Source organism: Labrus bergylta, chromosome 11 (genome assembly GCF_963930695.1).
Source record: "Labrus bergylta chromosome 11, fLabBer1.1, whole genome shotgun sequence".
NCBI lineage: Eukaryota > Metazoa > Chordata > Actinopteri > Labriformes > Labridae > Labrus > Labrus bergylta.
The window spans coordinates 16076937-16089792 of record NC_089205.1 but is presented as its reverse complement, the minus strand read 5'-3'; the positions used below and the strand labels follow the sequence as shown (position 1 = coordinate 16089792).

At 38.4% G+C, this 12856-nt stretch overlaps 1 protein-coding gene across 3 annotated transcripts in view; it reads left to right on the top strand.

The window, feature by feature from the left end:
* Nucleotides 1-12856, top strand: part of limk1a (LIM domain kinase 1a) — a 43540-nt gene that overhangs the window by 11425 nt on the left and 19259 nt on the right. For all 3 annotated transcript variants that reach the window (XM_020639335.3, XM_020639333.2, XM_020639336.3), the window contains one exon: nucleotides 6453-6591. In XM_020639335.3, the coding sequence (XP_020494991.1) occupies nucleotides 6453-6591 (139 nt within the window). The remainder of the gene's footprint in view (nucleotides 1-6452; nucleotides 6592-12856) is intronic.

The window sequence follows — 12856 nt, the reverse complement described above, 5'->3', positions numbered from 1 at the left end:
TCTCTGTCTATTTTTGTCTCTTCTGAGGGTGGAAAAGAGGGGTCTCCCCCAGACATGTCTTCCGTCTCCATAGCTTGACTTTTTTCCCCTGTGTGTGTTTGTGTGTGAGTGTACTTCCTTTTATACCCACAACCCCCTGCTCTTTTCCCATAGGTTGTATTTCCTCTTTGTCTTTGAGGATTTCAGCTTCGCCAGCATGCTTTTAGTGTTAGTGCTGCAAACTCCTGGAATATTTTACCACAGGACCTGAATTTGAGCACTTTTATCCCTTATGGACACTTTAGAAATATTATTTTTAACCGCCCAAAACCTGACTGTAACTGTTTTATTTGATTTTACTGACTTATCACTGTAGTCATTTCAAGCTTTTAAATTATTTTAGTGTATATATTTTATTGTTCTTATTGCTCTTTTCTTGATTTTATTTTCTGTAGTAGCTTTATCTCATTTCTCGTTGTTTATCATTTATGTATGTTTTCTCAGCATCATTATAAATGAGGGTCGCCCTCAATGATCTCTCCGTGCTTAAACTTAAATAAAGGTTGATTGATTGATTGATTTAAAACAGCTGAGCACTTTTAGTCCTGTAGTAGACACATTTGTTTTAGTCTCAATACTCCTGACGTTTATTGTCTCTTTTTTTCCCTCTGATTTTCACTAGAAGGCCGGGCAGAGCGCCATATTGGCTTATTGATCAGAAGTAGTCATAAGCGTTTTCTGCTGTCTGTGCAGATAGAAAGGAGATGGATGTCCGTATGAGCCTGACACAGTTGATGGAAGATTTAATAATTAATAAGGAGATACATTCGTGTGTGTGTCTGTGTGTCTGTGTGGGTGTGCTTGTCTGTTTCAGAAGTCTGCCTCCTCGTAAATCTTGCAGTGCCACCTCTGTCAGTTTGTCATGAACCTGCCTGCCACCTCCACCAGAACACACATGCTGCTTCCTTTTTGCCTCCTCCTGCTTCCTGTAGCAGTGTCAGTCTGCGCGTCATTTAATGACCTGTGGCTACATGTGCAATCACACACACCTACACACACCCACACACAACCTAAAATGCTAAACAGAGCTGGGTAGTAAAGCAAGGTTGTAGTGGGAGTCGGAGGCAGATTAAACACCGAGTTGTTTTTTTCTTTGTGGTGTGTTCAAGGTCTTATCTTACAACAAGATGCAGTCAGAGAAAAGAGCTGAATGTTTGCATAAAGCAACGTCACTTACTGCTTTGTAAGGCTGGGAATCACGGGTTAACAAAGGCTATGATGCAATACATTATACAAGGTCCACGATAATGCTCAGGATTAATGTAGACCTAAATTATTCACTACCATTTGGCATCAGTTTCACTTCCTGTCACCTTTAATGTCTTTTCCTCGCTCTCTGATATTATCCTGCTGTCTTCTTCCTTTTCCTTCTATTCATGTTACCCTCACTCATGCCATATTTTATACAATAAAATAACAGAATATTCAAGATTTATAATTTATATATGTTTTACACTGTAGAGTAGCAGATAATAATGACATCATCTTCCGTTTCAGCTGAGCAGCTGTGTGGAAGATTCATATTTGAGAGCCAGCTGACTTGTGAAAACAGAACGCCCTGTGTGTCAGTTCAGCATCTGAATTAATGGCCACATTTAGCCCACATTAATATTTGATTGTCTATCCACAAAGCTGCCATTTCCCTGTTTCAGCAGGGCCTCAACCTTATTCATTTGAATAGGAAGTCAACTGTTACAGAAGAAAATTCAAAAAATTAAATTTCATTAATTTAAGTAAAGCAACATCTTTTTAGGTGTTTTTTTTCTAACCAACAGTGCTAAACCTAACAGTATTTTATTAGCTTTTATTCTGTATTAGACAAAGAAAGTTGCTTATTCTATTGCATCAATTCAACTTTTTTCTTGAAAGTGGCTACAACAAAAACTGCATCTAAAACAAATGAGATGAGTTTTCAGTTAACTGCCTGAATCCTAAAACTAGAAATCTGAATACACAAATAACAGTTTATGTGTACTATAATATTTTTGTGTGTTACTACTGCATATTATAAATGGTTTAGGTACAGTATTTCTTTTGTTTGGTGGCCTACTGTGAGTCATTATTTCTAGTTCGATATATTTACATTTCCATCCCCTTCACAGTTCAGTCCCATGAGGAATCTGATTCCATTCATTCAGACCTGATGTTTTTCTCATTCAGCTGCAGCTCATTCTTCTCAACAGTGAACAGATTAATCGTGTTAGGTATTGACCCGGGTCAGCCTGCCAGAGCGATAAATAGGAGGCACAGTCATTGTAAAACATATTACATCATTAAACTGTCTACTGTGAGTATTTCAGTCGGAATAATTCATGTGAATAATATCAGAATTTACTCTGGGACATAATGTTTATAAAGCATGTATTAATACACACACGTAAATACATTTGTTGTGAAAATAATAAAATGCAATCCTAATTTTTATTTTATTTTTTACTTTAGATATTTCAAAGCTCTCTTGTCTACTTCAAGTTAACAAAAAACTTTCCACATACCTTGTGAGTATTTTCTCTTCCACAAATGTTTTCTTTTGGATAGTTTGAGGTTAAAGAACAATAAATAAAAAACTTAGATTACAGAAATAGCAAAAAATAAAAAATAAATGTCTGTGTTTAAGGCACACTATTGGTAGGGACTGGGATGGTGCTTGGTCCACTAAACTTTGGTTAAGTCTAATAGATTGAAAAAAAGATCTGATAAATTGCCAAAAAAACAACAACCCCTGAAACACCTTTATGGTGCCCATGGAATGAACAGTTACAGTTACAGTTAGTTACAGATCTGTTATAGTTGAGTCAGAATTGTTTTGACTAATACCAATTAGATAACATTGGTTAACAATTAACAACAGATTAACAGTTTGGTTAGCCATAAAACTGTTCACACTTACAGTGTCATGTGACCCTTAAAGGGGCCTACGAATTGTAGTTCCTAGTGACCCAAACGACACAGCATTTTCTCTTTGAGTCTGAAAACATAACCTCTGCAGACATGGAGTAAATAACTGTGACAGCTCTCTGCTGGAGTCAAATGTTAGAAAAGTCAGACAGGGGAAGGTGAGAGGCTGGGGAAAAAGCAACCTCCTTTTGACCTGAAAAGGAATTTATTACTCTCCCAGACACTTTTAGGGCTTTCCGTCGGGGATTTGAGCGGGACGGGGGGGACAGACTGTGCAGATTTACTTAACTCACTCTAGCCCACATTCTCATCTTCTCTGTCATTGGATGTTTCCTGACCCTCGGGGTATCCAGCTGAGTTTCACGGTGCCTCAAATCTGCCTTTCCCCCTCTCTCCCTCGTGAATGGCAGGCATTTATGTCTGATAATCCGCGTTATTTAATCTTTCTCTTTTTTCTGATATTAGCCTCAACGAGGAAATCTCACGCATTATCTCAATTCTTGAGGTGACCTTGAACATTGTTATTGATTGCCTCTTTAGAGAGTATAAAACATAGTTTTCCTGTATTCTTCCTTTTTCTCATCACAGTGAGGTGAGGAAGGCTGCTAAGCTTAGACTCTCTCTGAGTCTTTCACACCGATAATCCTCTTACAAGCCCGTGCAGATGTACACGCAAATGCAGAGACACAAAAGATTCCCAAATGTGAGCACAGACACATTAACAGACATGTGGGAAAAAAACCTTTTTTATTATTATGTATGCATTTTGTTTTTCAAATTCATGGATGTCTTGCGCTATAGCTCAGTGCTGCTTCCTGTCTTCTCCAACTCTTCGATAAATGTTTGTCCTGAAGGCAGAAATTTTGAATTTTCCATCATGGAGTCACTAATGTATTCACTCATATCTTTAATTCTCTGCTACCACTCCCAGCTCTGCTCTGAGAGGTTTTACTTTGCAGGAACTGAACCTTACAGCATTATTATCTCTCATTGCTCCCTGTGTGCGTATATGCATGCACCTGTGTGTCCTTCCTCGGTATGACTTTGCCTCAGCAGGGGTTTGCAGGATGCATGTACAGAAAAAGGCTGATATTGAGCAGCAGTGAGCCAAGACAGCTGAGTAGCTTCTTGCTCGATGCTTTGGACGTCTCCTGAAAGCTTTGACCCATTTCCAAGTCCCCTCCTCCCCCCCCGTCTCACCCAAATGTGCTGCATACTGAAGCAGCGCTGCCACAATCTGCTGAGCTGCACCAAAGCTCTGCATGCAGATGTCGGGAAAAGGGTGTGTGTGTCTGTCTGTCTGTCTAATGAATAAATTGTATGTGTGTATGCTGCAAGGTTATATGTGTGTGCATGTGCAGGTACAAGCCCCTGGGCAAAGTCATAGAGAGATGCTGCTTCTGCTGAAAATATAAATGTGCCCTTCAATACTTCAAACGCCTTGCATGAAAAGTGTATCTTGTCTTTGGGGGTTGAAGAGTAGAGTCCTTTAGAAATATTTAAGGACTTGGAAGTGAATAACTGCACAGATCCCGGTCAGATTTAAGCCCTAAAAACTAATCAGCAAGAGAGATATGCCTGATTTTTATTTTCATGATTAACGTAGATTTTTTTGGGTCAGAAAAATAAGAGTAAATAAAAAATAGGCTATATTGACTAGTCAAACATACCACACACTAACTGTTAAATAAGAAAAAGAATGAAAAATAATAATCCCAATATGAAGAGCTTAAGAAAGAAAATGTTTTTCATTGTGCTTGAAAAGTGAACAGCTATTTATGATTGATCAGGAAAATTACTTGCAGACTTGTTTTCTGTTAGTTGTTTCAGTTTAAGTTAGATGTTTATGAAAATGAACACACTGACATACATTTATTTTGTTACCTCCGCAAGACGTACTGGACAGCAGTTCTTTACTCATGCAACAAAAATTGAATTAATAATTGTCCCTAATATCAGGAAATGTAATAGTTATGGTAATTGTAAGTTAAATTACTGTATTCATTATTGTGTCCAGCCTTTAAAGACATATACAATGTTTAATAAATCTCAAAGCAAACATAAGCTGCCCTAATCAGGGAAAAGGCCAGACGGCTGATGGGAGAGAAGCTTCGGGGGCGAAGAGCATAGACACTCACTTAGACACTCAGAGATTTATACAGATTAGAAAGAAAGACGTACACGCACGCAGATGCAAGTGCACTAACTCACACAGAAATGCTTTTAACATTAGCAAGGGGATTAGCACACATTTGATTTATGGATTCATGCTGAGTGAATGGGCCTGCTTAGCCACGACATGCAAACATGGTGATGAAAATGTTAGAATGAAATTTAAAACCTGCATTTGCAGAAGTTTGTGTTAAGTTCTTTAAATTGCAAGTTTGTCTTTTCCTCACAAGCTCATCATTGCAATCTTATTCCATCCGTCCAACTGCCACTCTGTTGTTGTCTCCCTTTATCTCTGTCAGGATCTGTTTCTCTCAGGCTGACATTATGCTGGACTTTAAGAGCAGCTTTGACATTGAACTCTGGTGACAGATGGATGCACCAGACAGATCTCCACAGACTGATAGCTTCTGAGCACCATCAGATTTATTTGAGTGTACAAAAAGGAGATACTTGAGTAAGAGGGGGCAGAATTGATAAATAGAACAATAAAAAAATAAATGTAGGCTACAAGAATTATAGTGTTGAATATGTATCGCACCATAATGTTTTGCTATTTTGTTTTTCCCCTCACTTTGTTTTTTTAAGGCCAAGTCATACTTGTGTGTTTTGGTGTGACATCATCTTGTCTCAGTTGCTCCTCATTTGGGGTGGAGAGAGTTAGCTCCATTAAAGGAGGTATTATTATCATAAAACACTATAATTATGGGCCATGCAGGGTGTCATTGGGTGTCTTAAGTACAGTCTACAGAGTGTGGTACATCATCAAGATAACAGTCAACACAATAACACCTTTAATTGATGTGTGCTTTTTAAAGGTACTGGCTGTGTTTAAACTCTGACTCGGTGTCATACTGAGGATATTAAACACTGTTTTCTGCTCACTCATAAGTGATAGATTTACTATTATTAGTGCTAACTAGCATTTTACTTTATTTGTAAGACAATACACAATTTTCATCAAGAATTAATGGTTTTACCAAATGCTAAATATCCTCTGATTCCAGCCATGCAAATGTATGGATATGTAAATTCATTAGTGTAAATTGAATAATTGTATTTCTATTTGGTGTCTGAAGTTGTTACTTTTAGTTGAAAAATATAATAATTCATTTTAAGAACTGGGACCAACAAACTACTAACTTGATTAAGTTACAATATTAGCATAAACATTATTTTTCCTTTTCATTATTTTTGACATTCATGTTTTTGCAGGCATATGTATATTTATTTGTGCAGCTTATGTTTATTATTGATTGAAAGCAGTAAAGGTTGAGACATTAAAAAAGAACCTATTTTCATTACTCAGCTGTTAATAGATCTCTTCCTGTGTCTTTTCCCGTCAGGTGTTGTGAGTGCAGCGCCTCATTGTCTCACTGGTATTATGAGAAAGAGGGACGGCTCTTCTGTAAGAAGGACTACTGGGCCAAATTTGGGGAGCTGTGCCATGGCTGCAACGACCCGATCACCACGGGCCTCATCATGGTAAGAGTGTCCATCCACTGATTGTAATCTCGTATCACCTCCCTGTGTCTTTTTGTTTGTTGTTAAAGCTCAAGTTGCAGCTTGGAGCTATGACACCCAACAGCATGCTCATATACATCTGCAGCCTCACAGTAAGGTGTGTGTCAACATAGACAATGCAGGTAGGATTTGTGCCAGACCTGTAACTGACCCTGATGACTACATCTGCTTTCTCCGAATGTTATACACACCAGCAGTGAAAGTTAGAGCTGTTGTTGTGACACAGGAGGGCAGAGAGGTTCATGTGGTCACAACAATGGAAAGCAGACTGAACCTGTTCTGATAAGTGCTGCTGCATTATAGAAACGTCACGATACTGGCATCAAATGGGAGTTTTGTTTCTGTTTGTAAATGGAATCTCACAAATTCAAATCTTGAGGAAATATCAATACTGCATGGCCGTATAATGAAATATGTTGCCTTTATGTTCTCTGCACAAAAGTATGTTCTTGCAATGCAGTTTTGTAAGGCTTGTAGTCTATCTCATGGGCCTGTATGGTAACCTCTCTGCTCCAAAGGAACTTCACTCTGCTAAGGTGGTTGGAGAGATGCAAGTGAGGCTGTCTGTATGCTGATAAGGCAGCACAATGGGATTTCCGGTTCTCTTTTCTGTCTTTTTAGCTGCCTGTTCACAATCCCTCAAAATACAAGGGCTGCTAAGGCACAACAATAGCCCTCTCCAGAATCCCATGTGCATAACAGATAATGTTACTTTATTTTTTTTTTCCCTTTCTTACTCTATGACTGCCACTTTGCTAAAGATTAAAATATTAAAATGCTATATCGGGTAGGAAGCTTTCGCTTATCAAAAAGCTAAAAAATAATGTCTTTATGAATTAGTTGAACAGAAAGTCAATCCTATACTCTAATAATTTAATAATAATCATATCAAGTCATTTTTCAAGGGGTAAAAAATGTAACTCAATGAAATCAAGTTAAGTGAATTTTTAATGTTGATAATTAGGTGCGCATGTTTTTTTTTTTAACTGACAGAGAAGCAAGACTGGCTCAGGCTATACAAAGCTCCAACCTTAAAAAACTCAAATTTTTGTAAAAGCTGGCTGGTTTATTTGTGTGTATATTTATCAGTGTTGATCAACAGAAGGATTTATGAAGTACTCCATGTTCATTCATCACAGGTAAACTTAACGGGTGGTTTTTGTAATCCTTGATTTTTTTTCAGGCTTTCCTTTGAGGTACAATTATCGGCCATGGCAGCAGACAAAATGAGAGCTATGTCGGGGCTGTGACAGGAAATGTGTGACACTCACACTACTGTCTGTCTACTTAACATGAAGCTCAAACGACTGGGAAATGATCTACAGAACACACTAACTTTTTTTTTTTTTGCATTTCAGTGAAGGCTGACAGCAAAATGTTCAAGAGCCTTTTTTACTGGGATTTAACATTACATATCTGAGCTTGTGTCAAAATAGGACCGAAACGTAAGCACTAAGCTTCCATATTGAGGTTTAAGTTAGACGAAAAAAACAGCAAAGTGACGTTTTTATTCTTTAATAAAAATGTAGTCATGACAGTGTTGTATGGCCAAGTGACTAGTTGGAGCATTAACTGAATATAGAACCGTCTGAAACCCTGCCTCCGGACTGAATCAATAATTTACAGGCTGTTTGTGGGCCTTGGATAGGAAAAGCGGGTTGAAATAAAAAGCAGACACAATTCGCTGCACATAAAGAATCTTCTCTGACACATTTGCCTCCTGGACAGATCCAGCAGCCTGCAGCCTCCGGCAGGTCATGTGTCATGGTCATGATGAACAGAAATCATTCATGACTTGGCCTTTCTCTTCCTCTTGTGAGTGTGTGTGTGTATATATGTGTGTGTTTGTATACGTGTGCATGAGTTTGTATTTCATCATTTACGCAGCCTCGAGACAGCTTGCCCTTTGCAGTGCAATCTCAGTAATGAAACATGGAGGAGACTCTAAAGAGAATTAGGCAGAGAGGTGCCAGCCCCACCTCAATTCTTCTATCTCATTTCTCCTTCCCTCTGATTGACTGTTTCTGCAGGTACACTTTAGCAAATTTTGAGATTGGTCAGCCATAACTGCGTGAACAGCCGGGGAATATTGTATTAATGTGTAGACCAAGGTCAGCTCCCACTGTCTGTGCCACACCCAGAATGGAGGAGAAGTCTATTCTTGTCTTGCAAGGTCACTCTGTGGCGATTTAGCAGCAAATCACAATCCTCCTCTTGGGAATAAGTTATGGCACCTGAAAAAAGCTCCTGTCACAGTCACTGAAAACACCTCGAGCTCTGTGACGAAGATATGAGTCAGAGTCTGCAGCCAGTGTGGTACTGTGTCAGCCAGACACAAATAAAAAGCTGCGTTGTTGGTATTTCAAGTGATTTCTACACTTTGGTAGCAGCCTTTTATATCTTCTCCAAGGAGGTTATTGTTTTGCTACTATTGTTTGACAATTTATAGGTTTTTAAATCATTTTAAAAACATCTTTACAGGGGTGCAAAAGGCTCATCAGTCAGACCTGTAGCTCCATTCCCTCATGGCATCTCTCTCTCTCTCTCTCCCCCCAGTTTCTTACTCTATCCGCTGTGCTAGCAAATAAAGACAAATAGCCCAAAACATTAATCAAAAAAATGTACCAAATCAGTTTTGATCGATCAACAATGTTACTTTCATAAATGTCCTTGAACAGATATTTGCATGCTAGTGTGGCTAACAGTCCACTCCTAGAGGTGGTTTCCCAGCACTAACTTCTCTAGTTCTTAGTCTGACTGTAAACAAAGGCAAAGCACAAAGAAGTCTTGGCTGGATGTCTTTTAACGCTAACAGTTACACCAGAAGCCTGGAAAAGTTAGCTGTCACTCTCTAATGAGTATATTCTGGTTAGATAAAAGCTTCCAAGATTGGTTTCTCGTCAGTGAACAAAAAAAAGAAGAATTTGAAATTATGATTGCACTTGTTGTACATTGTTTGTAACCGCAGGTGTCCTGTGGAAGTGGTCATTGTTCTTAATGAATATGATCTCTTTGCATATACTATCATGATATTTTACCATAAGAGCATGATGGTGTCTACGTTTAGGTTCAAACTAGAGTCCGACAGATTAATCGGCCAGCCGATGATATCTGCCGATAATAGCATATCAGTTTACTATTGTTGATATCGTCTAATTTTATCACAGATATGTGCCGATATTACTAGATTTATTCACCAGTCAAATAGCATTTCATTTGAGCGTCGCTGGATAACACTAGCAGTTCTGTTTCACCAGCAGAGTGTGCTATATGGATTACAACAATTATCATTCAGAGTGTCAAGCAGTGATGCACGTTTATGCGCAATTACTGTCCAGTTGCGTAACCATCTTCTTTATATACTGTATCTAAGTGTTTGATAACTGCATTTCAGGGATAAAGGCAATACATGTATATATCTATATCGATCAATCTCTAAAGATCGGACATAGATCTAAGAAATATACCGGCAAATTCTTCGGTATTGGATTTTCTCGCTTCCTAATATCGATATCGCATTGGCCCCAAAAATCCCATATAGGTCGAGCCCTGGTTCAAAGCAGGTGTGTATCTGCAGCTACTGCTCCTGTCAGCACCCCAAGCCTTGACTTAGCAGGTGATAATTCAGCCTGAAGCTGTCACTCAGTTATTTACCAGCTTACTCAGGCTTATTTATGTGCTGGATACTGAGTTAACTGATGCAATTGAATTTCCTCTCAGACCACCTCTCCTTCACTCGGTCCGTTCCGCACTGCTCCTCCTGACAGATGAATTGCAGCAATCTCCGCATGCACTTTAGAGCCAGTCTGCCTTTTTGCAAACAGCTCCGGGATGAGAGCCAGCTGATTGGAGTGTGGCCAGGCATCGACCTTTTTTAAATGTGCAGAGTTTGGGAGAAGTTTCTGGTTTGACGGTTTCTCACCCTCATTGTGTTATCTGATAAAAAAATATGTTGTCCAATGTCATGTCCTTGTGTCAAGCCTTCTTCGTTTTTAATAACACTCTCTAGAGACTTGATTACTGTAACTCTATATTTTGGTATCCACCAAGCCTTCCTACATCATCACAGCTTGTCCAGAATGCCGAAGATGCTATCAAAATGCAATAATGGAAACATATCACACACATAATAATAGCATCCCTGCATCAGCCTTCCATGGATACAGGGCCTTCTCCGTGTAGCAAATAACACACCAGTATAGCCTACTATTGTATTTTTGGAAAGCAGGAGCTCTTAAATGCTTTAGAAATGCCTCGAGGCTCACTTAAATTCCTTTGCCATCAACTGCAGCTGTTACCTTACAGATTTACTTTGTGTATAATGGAAGTCTTTATTTGCATGCGCGTGAACACACTGTTCTTCCTCATTTCATGTGTTGTGTTAATCATTTAATTATTTTTCAAATATGTTCTTTCATTCTTCTGAAAAGTTTGTTCATGTTTGCTGTGAAGCAAATTGGTACAAACCCTGTTTAAATAGCTCTATAGAATAATTTTCCCTTGATCTTAATCTGACACATGTTACTTTGTATAAAAAAGTGATTTTAGTTGGTTGTAAACAGTAATCTTAAAGATATTTAGTTGAGACAAAAAGACAGAGAACACTAGTTTAAGAACAGTTGTCAGAAGTTCAGAGATATCACAGATTATAGATATCCCAATCTGTGACATTTATAGCACCAAACTACTTTTAGTCCATCAGGTCCAATTATTGTTTTGACATCTTTTGTCTCGCCAGATCGACCGTGAATATGCTATTTTGTGTATTTTTGTTGTGTTACAGAGACTTTGGGATTGTCTTTGTTTCCACTTTCTCTTTCATTGTTTGCTTGAAGATACGTTTACAGATGAAACGAAAGAAGTTTCCCAAATTTCACAAGGTCCCAAGATTGTTTGGGGTTGCCATCACTTGTTACCTTATTCAGATCACACGGCCTCAAGGTTACAGTATGTCATGTGTCTTACCGCCCTCCTCATACCATCTGTACAAACTTTCCTGTGTCAGTCATTCCGAGGTGCACATGGCTGATTAGTCGTCATTGCCTTCGCTTTTTTTTTTTAGTCTTTTTCTGGTATAGACTGCCCTTTGTGGTTAATATTGAGACATGGTGACATTTTCTTTGGAAAGTCCCTGAACTTTATCAACTCCCAGCGCTGAGGTCCCTCTGTGGTAGAGTGTGAATCCTGTGTGTTTTCTGTAAATGCGTGATGATTGTTTTTGCCTCTAAGTGAAGACAGATGGGTCTAAGAAATATTGGGAAATAGTTTTTGCTTAAATGTGTCTGTTAGAGTTGTGTTGTTGTTTTCTTAGCAACTGGATTAGCAGCTGATGATCTCACCAGGGGGTGTAGAACAAAACATTGGAATCTTTTTTTGCATAATATTTAAGATAAATGGGTGTTGTCTTATTTGTTAAAACACTTCTGAGAGGTCAGATTTTAGACTCACATACAGACAGGTGTCCTCAAACAGCTGCTGTCTTGCACCATCTGGATGGTTCCTTGCTTTGATGTTGTCTTTAAATTGAACATCTGCTCACAATGTGAAATTAAATTCACGTTTTTTTTATCTTACTACATTGCAATCAATATCAGCACTTAGGTTCAGAGTATCATAACCTTACCTGTGGTTTTAACTGTGAGTGTTGTGTAGCAGTTCTTCCTTCCTCAGTGGAAACAGTGACAAAAGCAGCTGCCTCTGTGGACTGTGGGTTCACTTTAGAGCATATGCCAGCAGTTGTGATTAGACTCCACCACACTGTATTCGACAAAAAATCTATTTATAACTGTTCAATGTTTGTGCCACATGTAGTTTGAAACTTAACAGTGAGTCTATGTTACTTTTGGTATCAGGGGTCTCTTTGCACACAAGTAACAATCACTGGATAATGTTAAATATATGATATATGATAAAATAATCAAATCACTAGTGCCAAATAAAGATATTTTAAGGTTAGGGTTATAAAAGGTATGGTGCTCTAAAGAGATTTGCTCGCTAGTTTTCATATCAAAAATATTCAAAACATATTTCATGTTAGAGTTAAAGTCTGAAACACATTACAATCACAGGTGATAACTTCAGTCACTATACAGTACAATACATTATTGTACTATACAATAGCAATAGTAGAAAAGTACTGTACACAATCTGTTCATTCAAACACCTCTGTTGTATAATTTGGTCGTTGACCTTTGCCCTGGATGTTTCTCGCAGTGAGGTTTTCTCG